The following is a 26,602-nucleotide window of genomic DNA, read 5'->3' as shown; positions in this document are numbered from 1 at the left end:
GGGTTGTCATGATACCAGAACTTTGACTTCGATACCGATACCAGGTTAATAGGGATGTGCATCTCTCTTTTCATAAACAATTCGACACGCATCTAGATACATTGGCTCAGATATGATAGGAACGATAAGTTTTAGTTTGAAACTAATCTGTGCAATTCAGTTTGATTAGGGGAATGAATTGATGCGGTTAGGTTCAGTCTGATTTGATGCACGTTTTTTTTTCGGCAGGAACACATACATTTTACATTTTTAATTAATATCTCCTGCTGATGGGAGCTCAGGAGCTGGGCCTCTCTGAGCTGGATCTAAGGTGACTTTTATTATCTGAGAGGCTTTATGTGTGTGTGTGTGTGTGTGTGTGTGTGTGTGTGTGTGTGTGTGTGTGTGTGTGTGTGTGTGTGTGTGTGTGTGTGTGTGTGTGTATATGTCAATTTCAATGGTGTGTGTATCCACCTGAGCTGAGCTATAGAGCAGACTGTATCTACCACACCACTATCAGATTGTAATTCTAACTATCAGATTGTAATTTTTGCAGATTAAACATGCTTTGAAAAAGTACTATTTAAACAACTTAAATCAGCATGGAATTTAGCAAATGAATTTAGTGTAGCTTGGATTTTACACCCTTCTTAAAACAGATGGTTTAGACCGTTTGGATTTTACCAAGAGCTTCTCCCTGTTCTGACCAATGAATGAATACGACCATGGGCAGCTGGCAAAAATGATTGCTGTACTTTATGAAATTAACCTGTTCATGCTAAAATGACCAAATACAGTGCATTCGGAAAGTGTTCAGACCCCTTGACTTTTTCCACATTTTGTTACGTTACAGCCTTATTCTAAAATGGATAAAAAATATTTTCTCATTAATATATCCCATAATGACAAAGCGAAAACAGTTTTTTAGAAATGTTTGAAAATTTGTTGCAAATAAGAAGCAAAAATATCTTATTTACATACGTATTTAGACCCTTTGCTATGAGCGCTCAGGTGCATCATGTTTCCATTTATCATCCTTAAGATGTTTCTACAACTTAATTGGAGTCTACCTGTGGTAAATTCAATTGATTGAACATGATTTGGAAATGCAAACACCTGTCAATATAAGGTCCCACAGTGCATGTCAGAACAAAAACAAAGCCATGAGGTCGAAGGAATTGTCCGTAGAGCTCCGAGACAGGATTGTGTCAAGGCACAGATCTGGGGAATTTCTGCAGCATTAAAAGGTCCTCAAGAACATAGTGGCCTCCATCATTCTTAAATGGAAGAAGTTTGGCTCGACCAAGACTCTTACTAGAGCTGGCCGCCCGCCCAAACTGAGCAATCGGGGGAGAAGGGCCTTGGTCAGGAAGGTGACCAAGAAACTGATGGTCACTCTGACAGAGCTCCAGAGTTCCTCTGTGGAGATGGGAGAACCTTCCAGAAGGACAACCATCTCTATGAACTGTAACTCAGTAAAATCTTTAAAAATGTTGCGTTTATATTTTTGTTCAGTATAAATAACAACATAATGGAAACAATTTATTTGAATGGTAAATCTCTATTGATAAACTGGGTAAATCAAGTAGCGTAGGCCTATATCACAATACAGGTATATTTTATAATGCATATTCAATAGGACCGTGTGCATGATGTGCAGTTATTGAGCTTGTTTTAGATGATTTCATGGGGCTACAGATAAAAAATAATCGGTTTCCCTTCCATTTGGGAATTCCTTTATTGTACTGATCAACAGAATGTGTAGTGAAGAAGCAATATCTTATTTTATAATACTGTGTGCTGTCTCTTCACAGCCCCCCTTGGTGGTTTTTCATTTTGTTGCATTACAATCTGTAATTGAAATATATTTCTATTTGGATATTCATGTAATGGACATACACAAAATAGTCCTAATTGGTGAAGTAAAACATTTTTTAAAACTTGTTTAAAAAATATAAGTGTCACATGATCTCAGTGTATCTACACCTGTTCTGAAAGGCCCCAGAGTCTGCAACACCACTAAGCAAGGGGCACCACCAAGCAAGCAGCACCATGAAGACCAAGGAGCTCTCTAAACAGGTTAGGGACAAAGTTGTGGAGAAGTACAGATCAGGGTTGGGTTACAAAAAAATATCAGAAACGTTCAACATCCCACGGAGCACCATTAATAAATTCATTATTAAAAAAATGTAAAGAATATGGCACCACAACAAACCTGCCAAGAGAGGACTACCCACCAAAACTCACGGACTAGGCAAGGAGGGCATTAATCAGAGCGGCAACAAAGACACCAAAGATAACCCTGAAGGAGCTGCAAAGCTCCAAGGCGAAGATTGGAGTATATGTCCATAGGACCACCTTATGCCGTACACTCCACAGAGCTGGGCTATACGGAAGAGTGCAAAAGCCATTGCTTAAAGAAAAAAATTGGTGTTCACCAAAAGGAACGAGGGAGACTTCCCAAACATATGGAAGAAGGTACTCTGGTCAGATGAGACTCAAATTGAACTTTTTGTCCATCAAGGAAAAAGCTATGTTTGGTGCAAACCCAAAACCTCTCATCACCCCGAGAACACAATCCCCACAGTGAAGAATGGTGGTGGCAGCATCATGCTGTGGGGATGTTTTTCATCGGCTGGGACTGGGAAACTGGTCAGAATTGAATGAATGATGGATAGCGCTAAATACAGGGAAATTCCTGAGGGAAACCTGTTTCAGTCTTTCAGAGATTTGAGACTGGGATGGAGGTTCACCTTCCAGCAGGACGATGACCCTAAGCATACTTCTAAAGCAACACTCAAGTGGTTAAAGGGGAAATATTTAAATGTCTTGGAATGGCCTAGTCAAAGCCCTGAACTCAATCCAATTGAGAATCTGTGGTAAGACTTAAAGATTGCTGTACACCAGCGGAACCCATCCAACCTGAAAGAGCTGGAGCAGTTTTGCCTTGAAGAACGGGCAAAAATCCCAGTCGCTAGATGTGCCAAGCTTATAGAGACATACCCCAAAAGACTTGCAGCTGTAATTGCTGCAAAAGGTGGCTCTACAATGAATAGTTATGCACGCTCAAGTTTAGTTTTTTTGTCTTATTTCTTGTTTGTTTCACAATAAAAAAGATTTTGCATCTTCAAAGTGGTAGGCATGTTGTGTAAATCAAATGATACGAAACCCTGAAAAATCTATTTTAATTACAGGTTGTAAGGCAACAAAATAGGAAAAATGCCAAGGGGGTGAAAATTTTCGCAAGACACTGTAAGAGCTAATGTGACGTCTTTTACACAAACACACACACACACACAGTGAAAGACACATGAGAGACATGAAGTGAGGGAGACGAAGTGAATTAATAATGTTTCTGGTTTTTGGTGACAATCAGCTTTGAAATCAGCGTATTTTGCATTATGGTTTGCTTATTATCAAAAACAAAGCATGAGAGTAGTGAATTCATGTTAGCTTAAGCTATAAACTAGCAAGCAAAGATAGCTGACAAAGCTGGAAGCTACCGGTATCTTCTTGCATTGTAAAGTTTTCTAGCCTTTAATGGACATTGTTTTGCAAACAGTAACAGTTGCGACATTTATACAAGCCGTGTTGCATTATTCAAGTGTGTTAACTTCTGTGCAGCATGAGTGGGTAGGTAACATGATGCAGCCCAGACTCCCAGTAACTGCAGTGGTTACTCAGGACAGGCGACTAGCAATGAGTAAGGGACTGTACCTTATTTATAATGAGGGACACCTGGAGAAAAATGGACCTGGATGGCCCTCCCTTCAGTAAAATATATTTTTACTTAACCCCCTCTGAATGCTTAGGGGGAAAAACTCCCCTAAATTTCATAATAATAATTAAAACATAGTGGATAGCAGAGAACATGCCTATCGTTTAACCTCACTCCTAGGTCAGACCACAGAGCCTTAGATATGCAGTTGTAGAAACTGTTCTTCGTTTTGTAAGCATTACATGGCAAAGTAGCCAGAAGTTTGTGGATTCACAAACCACCCTGACAAGGGTAGGGAGGAAAGGATATTCATTATAATAATAGCTATCATCAGATGTTCCTTTTATAAACGCATTTCATGCAATTCTACATGACTGGAGACAAGCAGAATTCTTTTAAATACCTCAACAGAGCATGGCAACGAATAAGTGCATGCTGCAGCACCGGAAACATTTTGATTTCTATATAGGCTATTGTTTTTTTTAAAAAAGGATAGTCTAAGTTTGTAACAGTGCTAAAGTTGTCTATAAACTGTAAAAAATTGAGAGCAACATAATCACTTTCAACTGAAGTATCTGATCATCAATGAATTTGAGAAAAAGCATTAGTTGTTTACCACAGCAGCTGCATGTCATCTGGTAGGCCTATATGCACTTTTTTTTAATTTGGGAAACTATCATTTTCTAATTTATTCTATTTTATTCCATGATATTGTCAGAAAATAGATTTCTGTTGACTGTGAATAGGGCATGGAAATATAAGAGCATCTGTCATGTTATATTAACAAACTAGGCACGCATATCTCACTGCATGATCCTCAAACCAAAGAGTGGCCAAACTCGTATTTCTAATTCAAAAGGCTTACAATGACTGTATAGCCTCGGAATGTCATAGAGACAAACCAAAGATATCCCATATGCATCGTCTTTCCCAGGAATTGTACAGCTTGTTTCTAGTATTGCAGACTAAAGCATCCTTATAGGTCGCTTAATATAACCAGGTCTATCATAACAAGGAGTAGGCCTATGCTTTTAGTCATTTTCTTTAACAAAATCCACAATACCCTCACAAACGCCCTCAATTCAAGTCCTGGTTTTAACTTAACACACCAAGCTCTTCACTGACACTGAGAAACTGTATTTAAGGAGTGCATGGTGATTGAAGGAATTGGCTGACAAAATCTATATATACCAGACTATAATTCAGTCTGTCAAACAACTAGGCCTACCTCTTATTTCTTGAATAGGAAGAAATAGGCTCCAACACATATCCCTCTTGTTGTTAGTAGCCTAATGGTTTTTCTTTTATACTGAGTATACTGTATCATGTACAATTATAATTAATATGGCTTGTTTGACTTATTGTACAAACTTTTTTTTTTGTACTTATATTTGTGGTGGGCTTTTGGGCTTCCAACCTCACCTGAATACCATTTTTACCTGTTATTTTTATCTGTACTGTTGTGTCTTTCACTTCTTTTCTTTGGTGCGCATAAATACAACCTGAAACCTAAAGTCAATTTAAATGTTTAAATGAATTAGGCCTTCTGGATTTTAGCCTAGTTTCAGCACCCATACGCTGTTCATCTCTGTGGCTGCACCCCTGACGCTTAATTGTAATGTAAGCTATGTAAATTACTCGAATATGGGTTATTATGAGGTCCAGAACCCAATTTATTTCTAGAATGCTGCTGGAGATTATTGAAATGTTGACCTTAAGCACATTTTTCACACATTTCAAACAAACAGGCACACTCTAGCTCAAAAGCAAAGTTGACTTACTTTTAAAGAGCACCACGTCACATTCATGTCAATAGGAATAACACTCATTTTGTTTTCCATTTGTTTTCCATTGTCTCACTCATTATCAAAAAAGTCTCATATTCATATTATTTTTAAAAATAATTAAAAATGTGACCAGAGGACAATATTCAGACAATTTGACAGGCTGACTTGTTGGAAGGGTGGTGTCCTGTGACGGTGCCACGTTGAAGGTCACTGGGCTCTTCAGGTCATTCTACTGCCAATGTTTGTCTATGGAGATTGCATGGCGGTGTGCTCGATTTTATACATCTGTCAGCAACGGGTGTGACTGAAATAGCCGAATCCACTCATTTGAAGGGATGTCCAAGTACTTTTGTATATATAGTGTAGTTATTGGGAATTGTCATCTTCAGCCCCCAAAGTGACTCAAAAGTCTGCAAAAAAATGTATTGTCTTCTCAGGAATTCAGCCTTCTCTGTGTTGCTCTTGACAACCCCCGTTCAGTTGCCTTTACACCCTGTAGGTCTGATATCTGATTGGAGGTTAACTCAACAGTATTCTATTGGTCAACAACTTAGATTTTTTTACCTAAACAAATGGTTATGAAAGGTCTTAGATTCATTGTTCTTTCTCTTCTTTGTTCCTGACCTTCTGTGGTGAGATACGCTCTCTCTTTCTTTGTCTCTCCACCCCAGGGCCTCTCTGATCATGCCTGGAACAATGCCTTGCAATGCTTGTTAATGCGTTGCAACTTAAGTTATACACCTTATATGTGAATCCATTTATTTTACAATGTTAATCAAATACACTTGCAATTAGATTTTTTAAAATTTATTATAATAATTATATTCAGAAAGTGTTTCAAAACAATTTAGGGAATTGGATGTGGTGGCGGACAGGTTGGTATTAAACACCACATCTGAAAGAAAGAAAAATCAGTCCAAAACCCTGTCACTGTCACTTTAGGGGCCCAGGCTGTATTGTACAAGGGTGAATGGTGGGACTTGGGGCAGAGTCAAACCATGGAAATGTAGGCTCAACTTGTTAGCTGCTACAGTATGTAAACAAATATCACTGCAACTCAATATCATATAAGCTCCACTGCACAGGCATATACCCTAACATGACAGCTAAGCTGTCAAATAATAGGAAAACGAGGCAATGTATAGCCTATGAAAATATGTACCTAGCAACCATGACCTAAGATAAACACGAAGTACTCTCATCTCCATTTCGGTGGCTAGTTAGCTGGGTGTCAGTATAGCCAGCTAGTGATAGTGACAGCTGAGGTTGAGACTTTGCAAGCACAGCCCAAATTTACAGCCACACACAACTTTCCTTGCATGACAGACTAGCTAGTTAGCTAGCTATAGCAAGCAGCTTGGGCCGTTTCCATATGAATTACATGGGTTAAAACAAGCCAAAACAACCAACTAGTTAGCTGACTATATACAGCTAAAACACTGCAACTATTTCCATGAGACAGAGAGCAATCATTTGAGCTCCTGCTTCACCACTGATGTGCTCGCCTGTACCATCCAAGTGATCATGACAGGATTTACTAATCTCAGAAGTATTCCCCAAGTTTCACAGCATCAAACATCAAAAACACCAAACATATCTGCTGTTCACTCAGCTTGACATCATGGCTTTCAAAGTGGGTCCGAAACCATATCACCAACCAACATACACTGAACAAAAATATAAACACAACATGTAAAGTGTTGGTCCCATGTTTCATGAGCAGAAATAAAAGATAACCGAAATGTTCTTTCCACAAAAAAAAGCTTATTTCTCTACATTTGTTTACACCACTGTTAGTGAGCATTTCTCCTTATCCAAGATAATCCATCCATCTGACAGGTGTGGCATATCAAGAAGCTGATTAAACCTGGGGACAATAAAAGGCCACTCTAAAATGCGAAGTTTTGTCACACAACACAATGCCACAGATGTCTCAAGTTTTGAGGGAGCGTACAGACTGCAGCAATGTCCAACAGAGCTGTTGCTAGAGAATTTAAAGTTAATTTATCTTAGAGAATTTGGCAGTACGTCCAACCGGCCTAACAACCGCAGACCACGTGTATGGTGTCGGGCCGAGCGGTTTGCTGATGTCAATGTTGTGAACAGAGTGCTCCATGGTGGCGGTGGGGTTATGGTATTGGGAGGAATAAGATACGGACAATGAAAACAGTAGCATTTTATCGATGGCAATTTGTTCATGTTCAACTTTTGCCAAGGCAGAGATGAGTGCCCGACACACCGAGATGTGCTCGGACAGCAGTGGACACATAAATTCTGTCCTAATGACCATTGCCAAATGTCATTAGGCCTGCAGTTTGTGGTGTTTTGTGTAAAAGATGTCTCTTTCCATTCACCACTGTTTGGAGGCTGGAAAATATGTTGCAAGTGGATGAACGTGTGCGGGCATCCTAGTAAAGGAGACCTTTGAAGCAAAAACTCGGGAAGGAAGTACATTTTCTTCAAAATGTAACTTTTCCCTGTGCTTCTCCAAGCATGGTCTTTATATAGCCTAGGGCTATAGCCTATAGTATAGGCTATGGATCATTTTATTGAGACCATACTACAAGTTTCGGTATTCCGTGATAAAAAGGGGGGAGGGGAGGGGGTATGGTCTGTGGAGGATAAAACATTAAGGCATTGGACATTTTTCCCCTTTTTGTCCCCCTCCCCTCGACCTCCCTCACCCCATAATACCCCCCAGCCAGAATGCCTCCAAACACATCTTAAAAGAAAAGTCATTGAGTTACAAAAATTAAATGTTACAAATTAAACAGACATCAGCCTAACATTTTCAGGTTATTATGTTATCCTATAGGCCTACTGTATACAACAGTGAAAATAGCTATTAAAAATAACTTGAATGGTGTAGATTGCATTTAATAGCGAGGTCGTCAAAATTGGAAAAGGTACCATCAAAATAGAGGTCATTACACTTGGTGAGGCCATTCCTCTGCCACAGCCTGAAAGTTGAATCCAGTATAGCTGGAAGGAAGAGGTGATTATTACATATAGGAACATGAAATCTGGGCAATACATTTATCTTGATACATTTCACTGCACCAGCTAAAGTAAGGTGGAGAATAATCCATCTCTGACAGTCCAGTTTAAATTAGTTAATAAGGGGAATTAAGTTGCCATCAGGGAGGGAAGACAAGGTACGGGTGATATTGATCCATAAATATTTAAAGCCAGACAAGGACATACGAAATGGAATGGTATCCTGTGGAATGTGTAATGCTAATTCATTAATAGTAAAACATTCACTTTGAGAAATTAGTTTTATAACACGAACAAACACACCAAACCTTCACAGTAGATCCACTATATCCGGGACGCATTCATCAGGATCTAATATATAAAAGCAAGTCATATGCATACAAGGAAACTTTGTGTTCCAGTCCCCATTTGTAAATACTGTGTATTGAGGGTGTGACCTTTAGCATAACAGAAAGGGGTTCTATTGCCAGGGCAAATAACAGAGGGTACATTGGACATCCTTGGCGTGTGGCCCTTGACAATGGGAAACATGTTGAACACAGTTTGTTTATACTGTAATGAGTAAAACAATCAGATCCAGGAAATGAAGTTCACTCCAAAGCCACATTTTCCCAGTACAGAGAATAAATAGTCCTATTCTACCCTGTCAAATGCCTTCTCTGCATGTAAAGAGATAATTACTTCAGGAACGTCTGAAGATGCAGGAGTGTATGACATTGAGCAGGTGCCGATTGTTAGAAAAGGAGTGGCGACCCTAAATAAACCCTGTCTGATCCATTCATACGAGGTCTGTCATAGTTGACTTTATTCGAGAGGCGAGCCGCTAACATTTTAACATCTGCATTCAAAAGCGAGAAAGGTCTGTATGAGCCACACTCATATGCATCTTTGCTGGGTACTCTGGTTCAGGCCATGTTTGAAAATTTCATGAAGTAGTGGTGCCAGAATTTGATTGGGTAGCCATCTGGGCCAGGGGATTTCCCACTTTGCAATTATGAATTTCAATGGGATTAACTGTTAGAATACGTGTGGTACTGTACATTTTGGGAATCAGATGTGAGGCAGATTTGTATTTGAGCTGTTGAGCTAGAAGTCGACCAGCCTTTTCTCCATGCTCATAAACAAAGCTACTTGCACGGAGTCGATGCTGCTCAGTTTTATCTGTGGATAGTACAATTTACTGAGTTTGAAGAGCTGATTAATGCTATTCTGGAATTAGACCAACAATACATTAAAAACCTTTCTTTGTAACATTCTGGTGATGGAAAGGAGTATTTTTGGTCTAGTTCCAGAGCGGCATTAATCAGCTGTAGTTGTCGTTTAAATTTCTGTTGTTTTTTGAGAAAAGAGGTATAGGAAATAAGAACAACTTTAAGTGTTTCCCAAAGCGTAACTGGAGAGATCGAATGCATTTTATTTGTCTCAATATGCAGTAAATTGTACTTTCTTATGAATAAGTATTGCTGTTCCCATTGCCTTAGCATTGAATTTGGAATTAAATATTTGTCCTACCAAAGCTTTACGGAGTCTACCATGATCTGCTGTTCACAGATTATTGTATGTTTCTTCTAGGAATGCTATATCGTTTTTTTTTTATTTTTAAGATAAGCTAATACTCTAGCTCATTTAACCGGGCCATTCATTGCTTTGACATTCCAGCTTGTAAACCTAATAGCTGACCGCAACTCCCACCCCAATATCTGACATGTCAGTCATTCTAAATGTAGATTACTAAATTGAGTCTGGAGTAGAGATGAAAACCCTGCATTAGACCACCAATCATATCCTGTGATTTAAAAAAAAGCACGTACCAAAAAGTTGGGCAAGATACTGTTGAAGTAGAAGTAGAAAAAACGTCCCCCCCATCCACCTTACACAAAACCCTCATAATAATACATCAAAAATAAAAACAGAGCAAAATAAAACTGTCCTATGCTCACCACTAAGGCAGACTGCAGGCTTCCCCAAATAAGATCAAACTCCCGGTTAATCATCTGTCACATAACCTACAAAAGAGGGCTCCCAATTATTAACAGATAAGTATTCACAACACCAATTTTAAATAGTTTGAGCTCAATCATAAACAGTGTTACTGTCAAAAGTCGGTCACCTGTATCCTCTATTAGCTCTATCTAACAAACAGCAATAGTAAAAGAAAAGGTTTCTGTTGGTCAAGACTGAGCCCATGGGTTGTGTTAGGGGGGTGATCCATGCCTTGTCCCCGAACATCTACATTCATAACTACAGGGAGTAAAACCTGATACTCAGGTGCAGTGCGACCAAAGCGCGACTGCAATAAAGACAGCATGGGAACGATCCTGCAAACACGACCAAAAAAAACAAATGTAAAAATATCCCAACAACTGTGTCCAACCAAGAACTTAAATCAATATATATATTGTTAAGAAGCCCTCCAGAATTACTTACAATCATCCAATGTTGAACAAGCTGAGCCTGGGCCTAAGTAATGCAATAAACTCTTCTTTTGGTTGGGGATGTGAAAGGTGATATGTATCATGTACATAAATGGAGGACACCAAGATGAAGAATTTATGCTTTCAAATTTGACAACTGCATTGAAGGGAATTTTACCAGAAATGTCAAAAAGGGCAACTGGAAAAAAATAAAAACATATATATATATATATATATATATATATATATATATATATATATCTAAACACAGACTGAAACAATTAAAGGCATTACACTTGCGAGAAAGCATATGAAAACATTCAATTAACCGGAGTCAAACACTGAGATTGTAGCTTTAATACATAGTCTAAAGAAAGGTGAATGACTAGCTAGCTAGCTAATGCTAACTTAGCTCAAAGAAAATCAGAATAAACCCATGTTAGGTACAACATACATGGCACCACACATAGCTGGCAAATAGCTTATCATTAGCTCATTATAATCAGTACAACCTTCAAAAAAGTATTTTACACACACCATTACCATCAATGCAATAATTATGTCACCAGTACTTGAAAACGTGAATAAAACTGTAAATACATTATGCACCATACATACATAAAAACATACATACATACATACCTACTGTATGCTACAGTAGAAATGACAACACGATATACAGAAAATAAGGCACTTAATTTGATAGGAATGCACACATGTCCTAAGTTATTATTTGTAAGGAAAACAACAATGCAACAATGCAAGTGCCAGCCAGAAAACGTGCCAGTTCGTGCAAGACTGTGCAATTGTCTGCAAATCACGCCTCGCCAATCTGGAGCAGGGCGATGATTAGTTATGCCTCTTATTGCCCATTTGTGTTCACGGCTTTATGACATGGAACAAGATTTAAAAAAATTTAACTCCAGCCAAAGCCTGCACCTGCTTCAGTGTCAACAACAACGCTTTGGTCACCTTTATCACCGGTCCTGGCAGAACTCACAAAGACACTCACTTCAAGTGTTTCTTTTTCTACCCAGTGACAGGGCAGGGTCGAGACTTACTGTAGTGTAGTAGTACATCTCAGGGCACACGAGCGCCCAAGCCTGACCTTTTCACAAGGGACTAAATAATATGGCAGGCATTAGTACACTCCGACAAATTGACATTAGCCTAACCAATTAGGGGCATTTAATCTTCCCGCGAAGAAACAAAGCGGGTCATTGGCGGTAGAGGAAGTGTCTGAGGGAAGTGTGTGTGTGAATGCTGGGGAAAGGTTAATGGTCTCTCTGGAGGGAGAGAATGCACAAGGGGTCTTTGTTACCCTTCCAGGCGCATTACTCCGACAAAGCCCCAGGTCTTGAAGGAGCTCAGCCAGTTCATTACTGCCAGCTTTCATTCTGCCGGGCTAACATTGACTTTAATGCAATTTAATACTTTCACTTTCCCCTCCTATTTGTCTGCCGCTGTCTTTCTTTAATCCTCAGAAAGGGGGTTTAGAGTGTTTTTTTCAAATCCCCTTTTGTTAGCCAAAGAACTGACGCATAGACAAGGTTGACTGGTTGTCTTATTGAGATCCCTTATTTGAAGACGGTGGTTATACAGTATGTCAGTTATAGGGCCTAATAACATGTTCAAGGGAGTTTGACATGGTCCAGAAAGTCCATGAGAAAAAAAACCACCCTGATCAGCGTGAACTGAGTGTGCACTTTTAACTTCATACTGAATCATACCTAAGCCAAAGCATGGATGGACACCGTTCTCCTTCACAACGTGCAAATCACTGGTGGCTAAAAAGCTCCACCTGGCGAAGCTAAAGGAGCAACCGCATGAGACGAGCTTCCAGAATAGACCATTTCTTTCTGACACGACACTGTCAAGTCCTCAGAAGCCAATAAATTAAGCGATGAAGTCTCTCAAGGCCTGACAAGAGGTAACAGGAAAGGTTAGAAAAGGGCATCTTTGAATGTGCCCCCCACGATGACACAATGTCCTCTCGTGGACGTGACTGAGGCAAGGAACCATCTGGGATCAAAGGCGATGAGCGCTGCGACACCCATTTCGACAACATAACGGCCAATTCGGTCCTTCAAGCTGGATTGCTATTGTCACTTCATCGACTTCTGGAAAGGCTTGTTTCATTCAAATAAACAGTGCATTCGGAAAGTATTCAGACCCCTTCACTTTTTCCCAAAAAAAATGCATTACAATTGATGTCTTTATTGAGACAAATAAAACACATTCGATCTCTCCAACTATGGTTTGGGAAAATAATTTCCTATTACTCTCTTCTCAAAAAACAACAGAAATTTTAAAAACAACAACAGATGACTAATGCCATTCTGGAACTAGACTAACAATACTCCTTTCCATCACCAGAACGTTACAAAGAAAGGCCTTTTAGTGTATTGTTGGTCAAATTCCAGAATACCATTAATCAGCTATTTTGTTTAATTTTCTTCAAACTCAGTACAATTTACAGTCCACAGATAAAACTAACCAGAATTTACTCCACGCAAGTGGTTTTGTTTACAAGCATGGAGAAAAGGCTAAATCGACTTCTAGCTCAACAGCTGAAGTGCAAATCTGCCTCACAACTGATTCCCAAAATGTACACTACCTCACATATTCAAACAGTTAATACCATTGAAATGAATAATTGCAAGGGAAATCCCCTGGCCAAGATGGCTAGCCAAACTAATTTTACAATAAGTTTTCTGCCAAACTGGCACCACTTCTTCTTGAAATTTTCAAACATGGCCTGAACCAGAGTACCCCAATCTCTGATAGAGAACCTGGCGAAGATGCATATGAGTGTGGCTCATACAGACCTTTCTTGCTTTTGAATGCAGATGTTAAAATGTTAGCGTCTCGCCTCTCGATTAAGGTCAACTATGACAGACCTCGTATCAATGGATCAGACAGGGTTAATTTAGGGTCGACACTACTTTTCTATCAATCGGCATCTGCTCAATGTCATACACTCCTGCATCTTCAGACGTTCCTGAAGTAATTATCTCTTTACATGCAGAGAAGGCATTTGACAGGGTAGAATAGGACTATTTATTCTCTGTACTGGGAAAATGTGGCTTTGGAGTGAACTTCATTTCCTGGATCTGATTGTTTTACTCATTACTCAAGGCGTCAGTATAAACAAACTGTGTTCAAAGTGTTTCCCATTGTCAAGGGCCACACGCCAAGGATGCCCAATGTACCCTCTGTTATTTGCCCTGGCAATAGAACCCCTTTCTATTATGCTAAAGGTCACACCCTCAATACACAGTATTTACAAATGGGGACTGGAACACAAATTTTCCTTCTATGCAGATGACTTGCTTTTATATATCAGATCCTGATGAGTGCGTCCCGGATATAGTGGATCTACTGTGAAGGTTTGGTGTGTTTGTTCGTGTTATAAAAACAAATTCTCAAAGTGAATGTATTACTATTAATGAATTAGCATTACACATTCCACAGGATACCATTCCATTTCGTTTGACCATGTCTAGCTTTAAATATTTAGGGATCAATATCACCTGTACCTTGTCTTCCCTCCATGATGACAACTTAATTCCCCTTATTAACATGTCTGGACTTTCAGAGATGGAATATTCTCCACCTTACTTTAGCTGGTAAAGTGAAGTGTAATCAAGATAAATGTATTGCCCAGATTTCTGTATTTGTTACAATGTTTCCCTCGTATTCTAACCATGTCTTTTCTCATTTCAGTGGTTAAACTTATGTCTTCCTTTTTATGGGGTGGTGGGAATCCAAGAACAAGTCAAGTATTCCTCCAGAGAGATAGAACACACGGAGGACAAGCCCTTCCTAACTTAATACATTATATTATTACTGAGCAGCAAATATACAACACATTATTTACTGGCTTCACACTCCAGAAACTGACTAGTGTCAACAGAAGCCAACTCCTGTTTCTCTTTGCCAGCTTTAGTCACCTCCAGTATTCCTCTCTCAGTTTCAACCTACACATCCAATCCAATTGTTAGCAGTACTCTTGAACTTTGAACTCAACTCCATCAACATTTTTATTTCTGTGATTCCTTTATTCAATGTCCTATATGTCATAATCACCTCTTCCTTCCAGCTAAACTGGATTCAACTTTCAGGCTGTGGCAGAGGAATGGCCTTATCAAGTGTAACGACCTCTATATTGATTGCACCTTTGCCAATTTTGACGACCTCGCTATCAAATGCAGTCTACACCGTTCAAGTTATTTGGGGGTATTTCCAATTCCGCTGCTGTAAACAGCATATGAAATGTATTTATTAGACTGCTTTTCTAGTTTAAATCACTGGCACAGAGGCCAATCAAACTAGATTAGGTCACACACTCCAAATTAAAACACCATCAAAAGAAACTGAAATTATAGCCTAGCAATATGTTAACACACATAATAATAGGCCATTGTCTATATACAGTGCATTCGGAAAGTATTCAGACCCCTTTTTCCACATTTTGTTACGTTACAGCCTTATTCTAAAATGGATTCAATTGTTTTTTCCCCTCATCAATCTACACACAATACCCCATAATGACAAAGCAAAAACAGTTTTTTATCCATTTTAGCACAGTTTTTACAAATAAAAAACAGAAACATCACATTTACATAACTAATCAGACTCTTTACTCAGTACTTTGTTGAAGCACTTTTGGCAGCGATCACAGCCTCAAGTCTTCTTGGGTATAATGGGTTCAAGTACAGGCTCTGGCTGGGCCACTCAAGGACATTCAGAGACTTGTCCCAATGCCACCCCTGCGTTGTCTTGGCTATGTGCTTAGGGTCATTGCCCTGATGGAAGTTGAACCATCGCCCCAGTCTGAGGTCTTGAGAGCTGTGGAGCAGATTTTCATCAAGGATCTCTCTGTACTTTGCCGCGTTCATCTTTCCCTCGATCCTGACTAGTCTCCCAATCCCTGCCGCTGAAAAACATCCCCACAGCATGATGCTGCCACCACCATGCCTCACCGTAGTGATGGTGCCAGGTTTCCTCCAGACGTGATGCTCTGATTCAGGCCAAAGAGTGCAATCTTTGTTTCATCAGATCAGAGAATCTTGTTTCTCATGGTCTGAGTCCTTTAGGTGCCTTTTGGTAAACTCCAAGCAGGCTGTCATGTGCCTTTTACTGAGGAGTGGCTTCTGTCTGACCACTCTACCATAAAGGCCTGATTGGTGGAGTGCTGCAGAGATGGTTGTTCTTCTGGATGGTTCTCCCATCTCCACAGAGAAATTCTGGACCTCCCTGACCAAGGCCCTTCTCCTCCGATTGTTCAGATTGGCCGGGCGGCAAGCTATAGGGAGAGTCTTGGTGGTTCCATACTTCTTCCATTTAAGAATGATGGAGGCCACTGTGTTCTTGGGGACCGTCAATGCTGCAGAATTCTTTTACTACCCTTCCCCAGATCTATGCCTCGACACAATCGTGTCTCAGAGCTCTACTGACAATTCCTTCGACCTCATAGCTTGGGTTTTGCTCTAACATGCACTGTCAACTGTGGGACCTTATATAGACAGGTATAGACTTATATAGACAATTCACTGTAGACTAATACAGTGGTCACCAACTTTTTGGTGCACTGTACCTGTAAAATCTAATATGAGGAGCACTTTTCCATGGCTACCCTCTAAATCTGAAATAAATGTTTGACGGAGAGGCAGAGACGGCTGGCAGTGCAGCAGCTTTTTGTTTGAGGCTTCCAATCTGAGCAGCAATTTGCCGGTAATTATTTCCGTTGATGACAGAAGTAATTATCTATTAATCAAGTCTGAATTTACGTTAACCCTCTCTTCCTCTCTGTCCAATTAACGGTAATATTTTTGATGGATCCTGACAATTACGGTGGGGGAAGGGAATGTGCATGTACTTCTCCATCCATCTCACACTTTGAGGAGGAGAGATGGAGAAATGACGGTGCATGCCATTATCGATGAAGATATCTGGCTAGTTGGTGCGGATTTGTTGGTGTGAGGGTGGGTGGGACAGAGAAAGTGAAGGAGAAAGAGAAAAATGAGGAGAAAGAGAGACAATGAAGAAAGAAAGATAAGAGTCAGAGCTGATGGGAGAGCAGAGTGGAGATGGGAGGCAGATGCTGGATTACTGTACTGTGATTCCTGGGAGAATTGAAGGCTCACTTCGCAAACATCACGTCGAAAGACGGCTGTTTGAGAGCTGGAGGATTGTTGAGCAAACCTTAAGCAGAGCTTCCACAGCCTCGAGGGGACCTTCCTTATTCTGGCACAGTCTCTTGAGTCTACACAGAGGAGCGTTCTCTTTCTGTCTATCCATCCCTTTCATTCTCCATTCCCTCTCATACACTCTCTTCCTCCTATCTAACCTGAACCTTCCCCTCTTACACTTCCCTCTCCCTATCTTGCCTCCACACTCTCCTGCTCTCTCCCCCTCCCTCTCTATCTCCCTTTAGCTCACCACTCTGATTTCAGTAGTAGAGTTTCTGCTACTGTGTAATGAAGAGCTGCTTCCCAAATAGCACACTATTTCCTATATAGTTGCACTAATTTTGACGAGAGCGAATAGACACTCTGGTTAATAGTAGTACACTTATGTAAGGAATAGGGTGCCATTTGGAAAACACACAAGGTATGGGGAGATTGGCCTCCTGTGTATGGTCTTAAAATCCTCAGCTTTAGTTTCCCTCTCTGAATAGAATTCCAGCAAGACACAGTATAGTGTAAGATGATAGCATGAGATGGATGTCACTGATTAACTGCTAGCTACAACACTAGAGTTCTCTCTTTAGGGATGATTTGGTATTTATGTGTAGTCTTGATAACATCCAAACAAAAGTCCAACAGGTTCTTTAACGTGAGAACTATACTAATCGCCATCAATTGATAAGAAAATGTCCACATACTGTATGGCGTAGGAATAGAACACATGAAAATATAGGAAAACAATGTTTGTGTTTTTTTCCTAGATAATAGTCCTATTGTGGGTCACTTCCTCGCCAGTCAGAATTTGATAATTTCTTTGTCCCTTTCTCACACCACAAACAATGGCGAGAGAGGTGTTTGCTCAAATTACGGTTTATGTCTTGACCTGCTCTGTCAATTCCCAGGTGACAGTACAACGGATCAATTTCCCCCCGTACGTTCATGAATCTCTCAATAATTGGGCAATACCTGTAAATCCAGCACTGCACAATGAGAAAAACATAATTAAATTGTATTACCTGTAAAACCCTCGGAATCCCCTTCTATCAGGAAACCCCTGCACCGACTCTCTTTTTCTCCATTTCTCTCTCCCTCTCTCATAGCAATCTCCCTCTATCTTCCCCTCTCCCTCATCCTCCCTCCCTCACTCTCATCCTCTTTCAACTGAGTCATTATGTGCTTCGTGCCTTGAAATATCAGGTTAAACTTTGAGCAACTACAGAATGTATCACAAAAAGTCTCAGAGTACTGATCTAGAATCAGCCCCCCTCAATATTAATTATGATTAAAACTGATCCTAGATAGTTCAGCACTCCTACTCTAAAACACTTTATAAATACGGGCCCTGGTTTTCACCTCAAAGAATATGAGCCTCGGTCAGCAATAAAACCAGGCATTCCTCCTGTGCTTCACAACAAGGTTTTCAGGCATGATATCTAGCTTTAAAGTATGTCATTGAAAAAAAAAAGAGAGAGAGAGACATTCTTCCAGCGGCTTGCACTTTAGCATCCTATGGCACAGGCCTGCCCCTGGATTAAGCTGTCATTTAGTCAGGCAAATAGAATAAGTGCTGTGGATTAGGGTGACACAGTCATGCAGATAAGCAGACCACTGGCAAATACAGCTCCATCCACTCACACAGCAAATGCAGCTCTCTTCTCTGGAAAAAAAGAGAGAACGTGACCGGGTGGGTGAGCATACTAAACAGACGGTGAGTGACAGACAGCTTGTCAAAAAGTGTTCCTGCCACTCTGCTGACCCGCTGTAGCCACGGCAACACAAGGGGCCAGACGATAACTGTGAGTTGAAAGAAACAATTAGGCTTCTGACAGGTTCTCATGGATTGATTGGGAAAAATCATGTTCCAGATATATTTTTCTCCTTTTTTACTGTTTTCAACCTTTTTTTCTAAAAGGCCCAAAGGATAGGCATGCGTGTGAAATTCATTAACTCTCTGACAGCCTCCCAACCCCATTTGTGCTCTCAGGTGTTTCATTTCTCGACCACTTGAAGTACATTTCCCCCCTCTCTGAAGTTCTGGAGGTGTAGTCGTTTCCCCTATCAGTGCTTGAGTGACTGCCAGTTACATTTGCTGGGGCAATCACAGTTGAATTGCTTGACACAATTTCTTGTTTGGATGAAATCCAGTTTCTTTAACCATCTTCTATTACAATATTCAGATCTCTTTGAAATTGTTATTCAATCACAATACCTAATTAAAAGTTCAAGTGTATGTTTGCCTACCTGTGGAATAAAGCACAATTATGGAAGTATAGCGACAGAGCAATTAAAAATAACTATACTGAACAAAGAAATAAACGCAACATGTAAAGTGTTGGTCAGATGTTTCGTAGGCTGAAATAAAAGATCCCAGAAATGTTCCATACACACAAAAAGCTTATTTCTCTCAACTTGGGTGCACAAATGTGTTTACATCCTTGTTAGTGAGCATTTCTCCTTTGCCAAGATAATCCAGCCACCTGACAGGTGTGGCATATCAAAAAGCTGATTAAACAGCATGATCATTACACAGGTGCACCTTGTGCTGGGGACAGTAAACGGCCACAACTCAATGCTACAGATGTCTCAAGTTTTGAGGAAGTGTACAATTGGCATGCTGACTGCAGGAATGTCCACCAGAGCTGTTGCCAGAGAATTTAATGTTAATTTCTCTACCATACTGTCCCAACTTCTGCCGAGGTCGGGTCCTCTCCTTATTCGGGCGGCGCTCGGCGGTCGGCGTCGCCGGACTTCTAGCCATCATCGATCCACTTTTCATTTTCCATGTGTTTTGTCTTGTTTTTCCTCACACCTGGTTTCAACTCCCTCAATCATTTGTTGTGTATTTAACCCTCTGTTCCCCCCATGTCTTTGTGTAGCATTGTTTATTGTAAGTGCTTGTGCACGTGTTGTTTGGTGTGCGACAGGGTTTTGTTACCCTATTATTCTTGTTATTTTTATGCCGTGGGTTTTGCTATTGAACTGCTCCGGCTATTACCAAGTTCTGCTATCCTGCATCTGATTTCCCTGCCACCGATTATGCACCCCTTACACATACGTTGTTTTAGAGAATTTGGCAGTATGTCTAACTGGCCTCACAGCCGCAGACTCTGTTTAAGCACGCCAGCCTAGGACCTCCACATACAGCTTTTTCATCTACGGGGTCATCTGAGACCAGCCACCCGGACAGCTGATGAAACTGTGAGTTTGCACAAACAAAGAATTTCTGCACAAACTGTCAGAAACCGTCTCATCTGAATGCTCGTCATCCACACCAGGGTCTTGACCTGACTGCAGTCGTAATTGGCTTCAGTGGACAAATGCTTACGTTCGATTGCCACTGACACGCTGGAGAAGTGTGCTCTTCACGGATGAATCCCGGTTTCAACTATACCAGGGAGATGGCAGACAGCGTGTATGGCGTTGTGTGAGTGAGCGGTTTTCTGATGCCAATGTTGTGAACAGAGTGCCCCATGGTGGCAGTCTGGGTATGGGAAGGCATAAGCTACGGACAATGAACGCAATTGCATTTTACGATGGCAATTTAAATGCATAGATATACCGTGACAAGATCCTGAGGCCCATTGTCGTGCCATTCATCCACCGCCATCATCTCATGTTTAAGCATGATAATGCGCGGCCCCATGTCGCAAGGATCTGGACACAATTCACGGAAGCTGAAACCAGACATGTCACCCATTGAGCATGTCTGGGATGCTCTTAATCAACATGTACACAGCGTGTTCTAGAACCCGCCAATATCCAGCAATTTCGCACAACCATTGAAGACAAATGGGACAACATTCCACAGGCCACAATCAACAGCCTGATCAACTCTATGCAAAGGAGATGTGTCATGCTGCATGATGCAAATGGTGGTCACACCAGATACTGACTGGTTTTCTGATCCACACCCCTACCTTTTTTTTTAAGGTACGGTATCTGTGTTCCCAGTCATGTGAAATCCATAGATTAGGGCCTAATTCATTTATTTCAATTGACCGATTTCCTCATATGAACTGTAACTCAGTAACGTCTTTGAAATTGTTGCGTTCATATTTGTGTTCAATGTAAATAAAATCCCAAGTCAAACCAATCCTAAATAACACCCCTTACTTTTTGGCTTCAGCCATTGTGGAATATCAACAAAACCTAACAGGAAATGTTTATAAATACTCTGGAGCAAACTGAAGTTCACGGTATACACACACACACACACACACACACACTATCTCTAAGCCGCCAACATGTGTCCCTCCCTAACAGCAGGTTGACACTTATTGTCATGAGTTTTGTCCTGGAGGCAGAACAGTGATTTTCCCTTAGTGGGGCCAGCTGAAATGTCAAAATTGGCTATATATATATAAAACCATTTTTTTTAATGAAAACAACAATGGCCGTTTTCGTCTTAATTTAAGGTCGGCGTTAGCAGTATGCCTAAGGTTAGGGTTAGTTTAAAAATCTTAAGATATTATGACTTTGTGGCTGTGCCAGCTAGTGACCACTTTGTAAAGCTGCTTCCAGAACAAGATTTATGACGAACAACACAAACCTGCTCCCTAAAATGGAAGAGCTGGCGAGAGGGGCCTTGAACACGGACACTGCATCAGCCTGGAATTACCATTAGTCTGGCAGCACTTGGCTAGCGAGTGTCCTCTCCAGCATACAGAGTGACTGCTGTCTCCTGTTACAATGCAGGTGTTAGGGTGCTGCAGGATGATGTATGCAAAGGAGTGGGGAGCCCTTGGTAATGTATGCAGAGAAGCAACATTTTTCCACTAGATTTCTTTCCTTGGCAAAGGGGCAATGGCCAATGAAAAAAACACCATGGGCTGTATTCAACACTACTATTTCCCACTGAAATGAATCATGTTGGTTGTCTGTTCTTCTGCTTATTTGGGAGAGTGTTGCTGAAATGCAGATGACTGACTGGCATGACATATCAATTCATAAAAATAAAATAAATATCTACACAGAATATCCTGATTTACAGCAGGGCCTACTGCACATGATATATTAAAGTTGTGTAACTAATGCACATTACCAACAAAAGAGAGGTTTCCATGCCTTTGTCCAAGAATTAAGTTTGATTTAAAAAATAAATCAGTCTACCACCAAGTCCATATGGAGTTATGCATCGGAAATAAATAAAATGGACACCAATCCATAAAGTGTTATCATCAATTTCTACGATAAATAACCACAAACGTAAGTAATAAAAAGCCTTGTTTTTTTTTATGAAGAAAGGGTATTCCAAGAGTCTCGGATTTACAACCATCTTTGTCCTTGACTGTTTAGTGAAGTTCTCTTGCGCGCATGATCCTCTGGTGTGGGTGAGTGTAATATAATGATGTGCCCAGAGCGCCACCTTACGGGTGAACAACTCAGCAGGCAGACCGTATCAAACTCATGAACACCGAAGATGGTGGATAAATGAAGATAATTCACTCTGGTCATTGATATTTTTTTAAATGGTCAGTTCCGGTCAACTTAACTGAGTGTGTGTCCCATAGACACCCAAGGCAATAGCAGCAGGTTCTGGTCTAAATAATTCATTGACTTTAATTTAACCAGAAAACCCCCCAGAAAATAACAGCCAGTGGGGTGTCTCGCTTTCTCATCTGTCTCGGATGAATACTTTTTGTAGCCTTGCTCATAGACAAGATAAGAAATTCAATGGCACTGAAAAAGTATGACAAAAATTGTAAAACAAATAAAATAAAATCTTTGACATTTGGCCTTTCAGTATGCGGATTTCAACCACGTTCACAAATGTCACGATTATTAATTTTCTTTTCTTATTTAGATTAGTTTTTCTGTTTATTAACAGTGGATTTGAAGAAGGCCTACATGTATTTAATGGTTTTGTTCATTAGGCCTACTATCAGATATTCAACTAGATACAGTTTGAGAGCAAGAAAAAGCTAAGGTGACTGAGCCAGCAGTCTGTTCCGTGGTATCAAGTTATTTTAAAATTTCGTCCAACTACCGTCATGTTAAACTGTTTAAATATAGGTTACAGCACAAATATATTTTCCACGAAAACTTTTGCCACAATGTAGCAATGGGTCTGTCTCACTTATTTCCAATCAAAACCTCATTTCGAATCGCGAGTATGAATATGGGAGGTAGATTATATCCGTACATAGCATAGGTTAGGTTATAGGAATTAGCCTCGTGTATAGTGAAATATTGTTTAAAAGCAGAGTTTATTCGAGTTGGTCCACGTATAGCCTATTCAACGTTATGCGTAGTTTACTTATTATCACGTTATAAACTACTCCGAAATTACCGCTGCTTTGTGTAATGGTTATGTGTTGGATAGTTTAGCCTATCTGTGTCATAACGAGTCTGCATTACAGATACACGTCAATATTCTCGATTTTGTCAATGTCATGTTTTATAGCCCAGGCTACATGTGAAAAAAAAAGCTTGACCAAAAGCTCCCCAAATTGCGCTTTAAGTAACAAGTGCTCGAAGGGCGTGCATTTTGATACCGTGTGTGTGTGTGTGTGTGTGTGTGTGTGTGTTGGGAGCGTACGTGCGTGCGTGTGGGTTCAATTATGTAGCCTACAATATTCGAAAATAAAAGTTGGAGACGCAGCATTAACTCCTACGAATGCACCTGCCCACGGTCCCTGCGTATCGCCATCTCCAAAGCACAGACTCTACTGAGATGAAAGTAGCCTATAGGCTTCTAAGCACTTCCGAGAAACAAGAATACACTTACCTGGAAAGAACTGTCCACATATTAAGTCCAGCAGTTGAAAAAGAAGCGAAGCAATGATGTAGTTCCCTTTGTCCATTTTGTCAGTGACTATTTTACATGCGCGCCTCCCGTCCGTTTACTCGCTGACTGTATACACTGACAGTACCCTCGCATTGGTATTGCAGTGAGGGAGTAGACCTACTGAAAGGCAGTATACAGCAATCCCGGTTGATTGTATGACTTCAATCAGTAACTGATGGCAAGCGGAGTTGAGAACAGATAGAGAAGAGCGAGGAGAGTGGCAGAACATTCCGATGTCCCCGGGTTCCCTAAAGCCTACCTGCCGCTCCGACACGACGTTTGAACCTCTATCTCTGTGTTGGAGTCTTATATTCCGCTGTGCTGGGGCAGAAGAAAGACGTGACAGTGTGCGAGCTATTCTTTCTCCAGTGCTGACACTCACTTCTGATGCCGAAAGTGCGGCTGCTTCCTAAAAAAAAAGAGCAGCCGTTCGTGCGCCCAATGAAAGCTTCCCGCGCTTTGATAACCTTTTAGCTATGTCAAAAGTGAGATTTCATTGGCACCCTTGATAAAGATAAGCAACAAATATTGTATAAAATAAATAATACAATACATATTGTATGCTAATATTTTTTGGGGAAATTATATTATTTTATACTAATACAATAGAAAACAAATAACGAGATTTTGTTTAACAAGTAATAAAAAAAATCTAAAAAACATAGGGGTCAAAATTATTAGCACCTCTGTTTTCAAAATCTCACTTTGCACGATAACAGCACTGAGCCTTTTACTAAAAATGTTATGAGCTCTTAAGCCATTCATATATTATCTTTCCAGATCCTTGATAGCCTTCATCTGCGTTTATGGACTGCACTCTTCAATTCAAACCACAGGTTATTTTTTTAAACTTTATTTAACTAGCGATGTCAGTTAAGAACAGATTCTTATTTACAACAACGGCCTACCGGTGAACAGTGGACTAACTAACCTTGTCAGCTCGGGGATTCAAACCAGCAACCTTTCAGTTACTGGCCCAACGCTCTAAACACTAGGCTACCTGCCGCCTTTTCAGTATTACATCCATTCTCTGATCCTTTGATTGGGTGGACAACATTAAAGTTCATGCCGCAAGAGCTCTAATAGGTTGGAGGACGTCCTCCGGAAGTTGTCATAATTACTGTGTAAGTATATGGAAGGGGGTGAGAAAATAGCTGTCCTCAGGCTAGGCTACTGTAGACCTTCATTGCAAAACAGTTTAAATCAATTATTTAGTGACATTAATATAATTAGTGCAGTTTTATCTTTTATTTTTATGAAATTCACAGAGGACTTTCCTCCCCTTCCTCCTCTGAGGAGCCTCCACTTCTGAAGTCAGAAGATTACATACACCTTAGCCAAATACATTTAAACTGAGTTTTTCACAATTCCTGACATTTAATCCTTGTTTAAAATTGCCTGTCTTAGGTCAGTTAGGATCACCACTTTATATTAAGAATGTGAAATGTCAGAATAATAGTAGAGAGAATTATTTATTTTAGCTTTTATTTCTTTTATCACATTCCCAGTGGGTTACATACACCTAATTAGTATTTGTCATAATTGCCTTTACATTTTTTAACTTGGGTCAAATGTTTCGGGTAGCTTTCCACAAGCTTCCCACAATAAGTTGGGTGAATTTTGGCCCATGCCTCCTGACAGAGCTGGTGTAACTGCTGGTGTAAGTGCATAAACTGGGCCAAGACGCCAGCAGAGTAAGTAGACCTTTATGTAGTAAAACAAAGAATAAATAAAAAGGCCTACAACACCTACGGTAGGCCTACAGTATATCTAAAAGTTTTAAAAAATCATCTCTACATGTAGGTCTCCTGATTTAAATCAAACTTGTTTGGCTTCAACTGAAAACATCCATCTGTAACTCAGCCAAGCCTACAAGCAAAGATGAACTGGTGAAGGCCATCAAGACGTTTTGGCTTGAGAAATTGATGATAAAATTCTCATACTACCCTCCTTCTTGGCAAGAGTCTATTGTCCTGTGAATAGCCCATAATGGGTGGATGGATGGCTTCTTTTTGTATTCCAATCTGTTGAATTAATTTATTAATTACAGTCATTTACCATTCTCATTCTCGGACTGGAAACGTTGTTTGCAGATTTCACAATCTCATTTTCAAGTCCTTGTTTTAAAAAATAACGATATTTTGGAGATTATGTAATTTTCAAATAACCAAAAGTGAGCTGTTTTAATCTGAATAAAGTGAAACAAGGCCATTCTTGAACATGGGGTGAGACAATAGTCCCTTTTAATTTTGTCTGGCTTGCCATTCCAAATAAAATTGAATATTTTTTTTAAACAGGTCACTCTCTGCCTGACTCTCTGCCAATAATTACATTTAGAGGATTCTAAATTAATACCTAAGGGGCATTTTTTTGTGAGGGCAAATCTGGTCTGTGAGAAAGTTTAAGGAACAATAACCTAACCGACAAGACAATGGTGAACAGAGGGCACATATATACAATTACTAATCAGGGGAAATGGGAACCTGGTGTGTGTAATGAAACAGTTCAGTGACACCTAGAGGCCGGTGACATAGACCTCCGGAACTGGTGCACAGAATGAGCAGCAGTACCAGGGGAATCCGTGACACGTACACGTTTAGTATTATTTTGGTCAGGGTGTGTACTGTAGGGTGTAAATATGATCGATTGTGCGATGTTTTGGTATAAATCCAATTTGGCTTTTACTCAAGACATTGTGCTTATTAAGAAAGTTTAGAACTCTTACATTT

The 26,602-nt window shown here is 40.2% G+C and overlaps 1 protein-coding gene across 1 annotated transcript in view; it reads right to left on the bottom strand.

The window, feature by feature from the left end:
- LOC112254117 (receptor-type tyrosine-protein phosphatase T) overlaps nucleotides 1–24,284 on the bottom strand; it is a 491,368-nt gene extending 467,084 nt beyond the window's left edge. The window contains exon 1 of the mRNA XM_024426355.2: nucleotides 23,814–24,284. Within this exon, the coding sequence (XP_024282123.1) occupies nucleotides 23,814–23,889 (76 nt within the window). The 5' untranslated portion in view covers nucleotides 23,890–24,284. The remainder of the gene's footprint in view (nucleotides 1–23,813) is intronic.
- Nucleotides 24,285–26,602: the final 2,318 nt, after the last annotated feature.

This window comes from Oncorhynchus tshawytscha, linkage group LG07, assembly GCF_018296145.1.
Source record: "Oncorhynchus tshawytscha isolate Ot180627B linkage group LG07, Otsh_v2.0, whole genome shotgun sequence".
NCBI lineage: Eukaryota > Metazoa > Chordata > Actinopteri > Salmoniformes > Salmonidae > Oncorhynchus > Oncorhynchus tshawytscha.
Note: the sequence above shows the minus strand (reverse complement) of the source record. Positions and strands in the feature narration are given on the sequence as shown.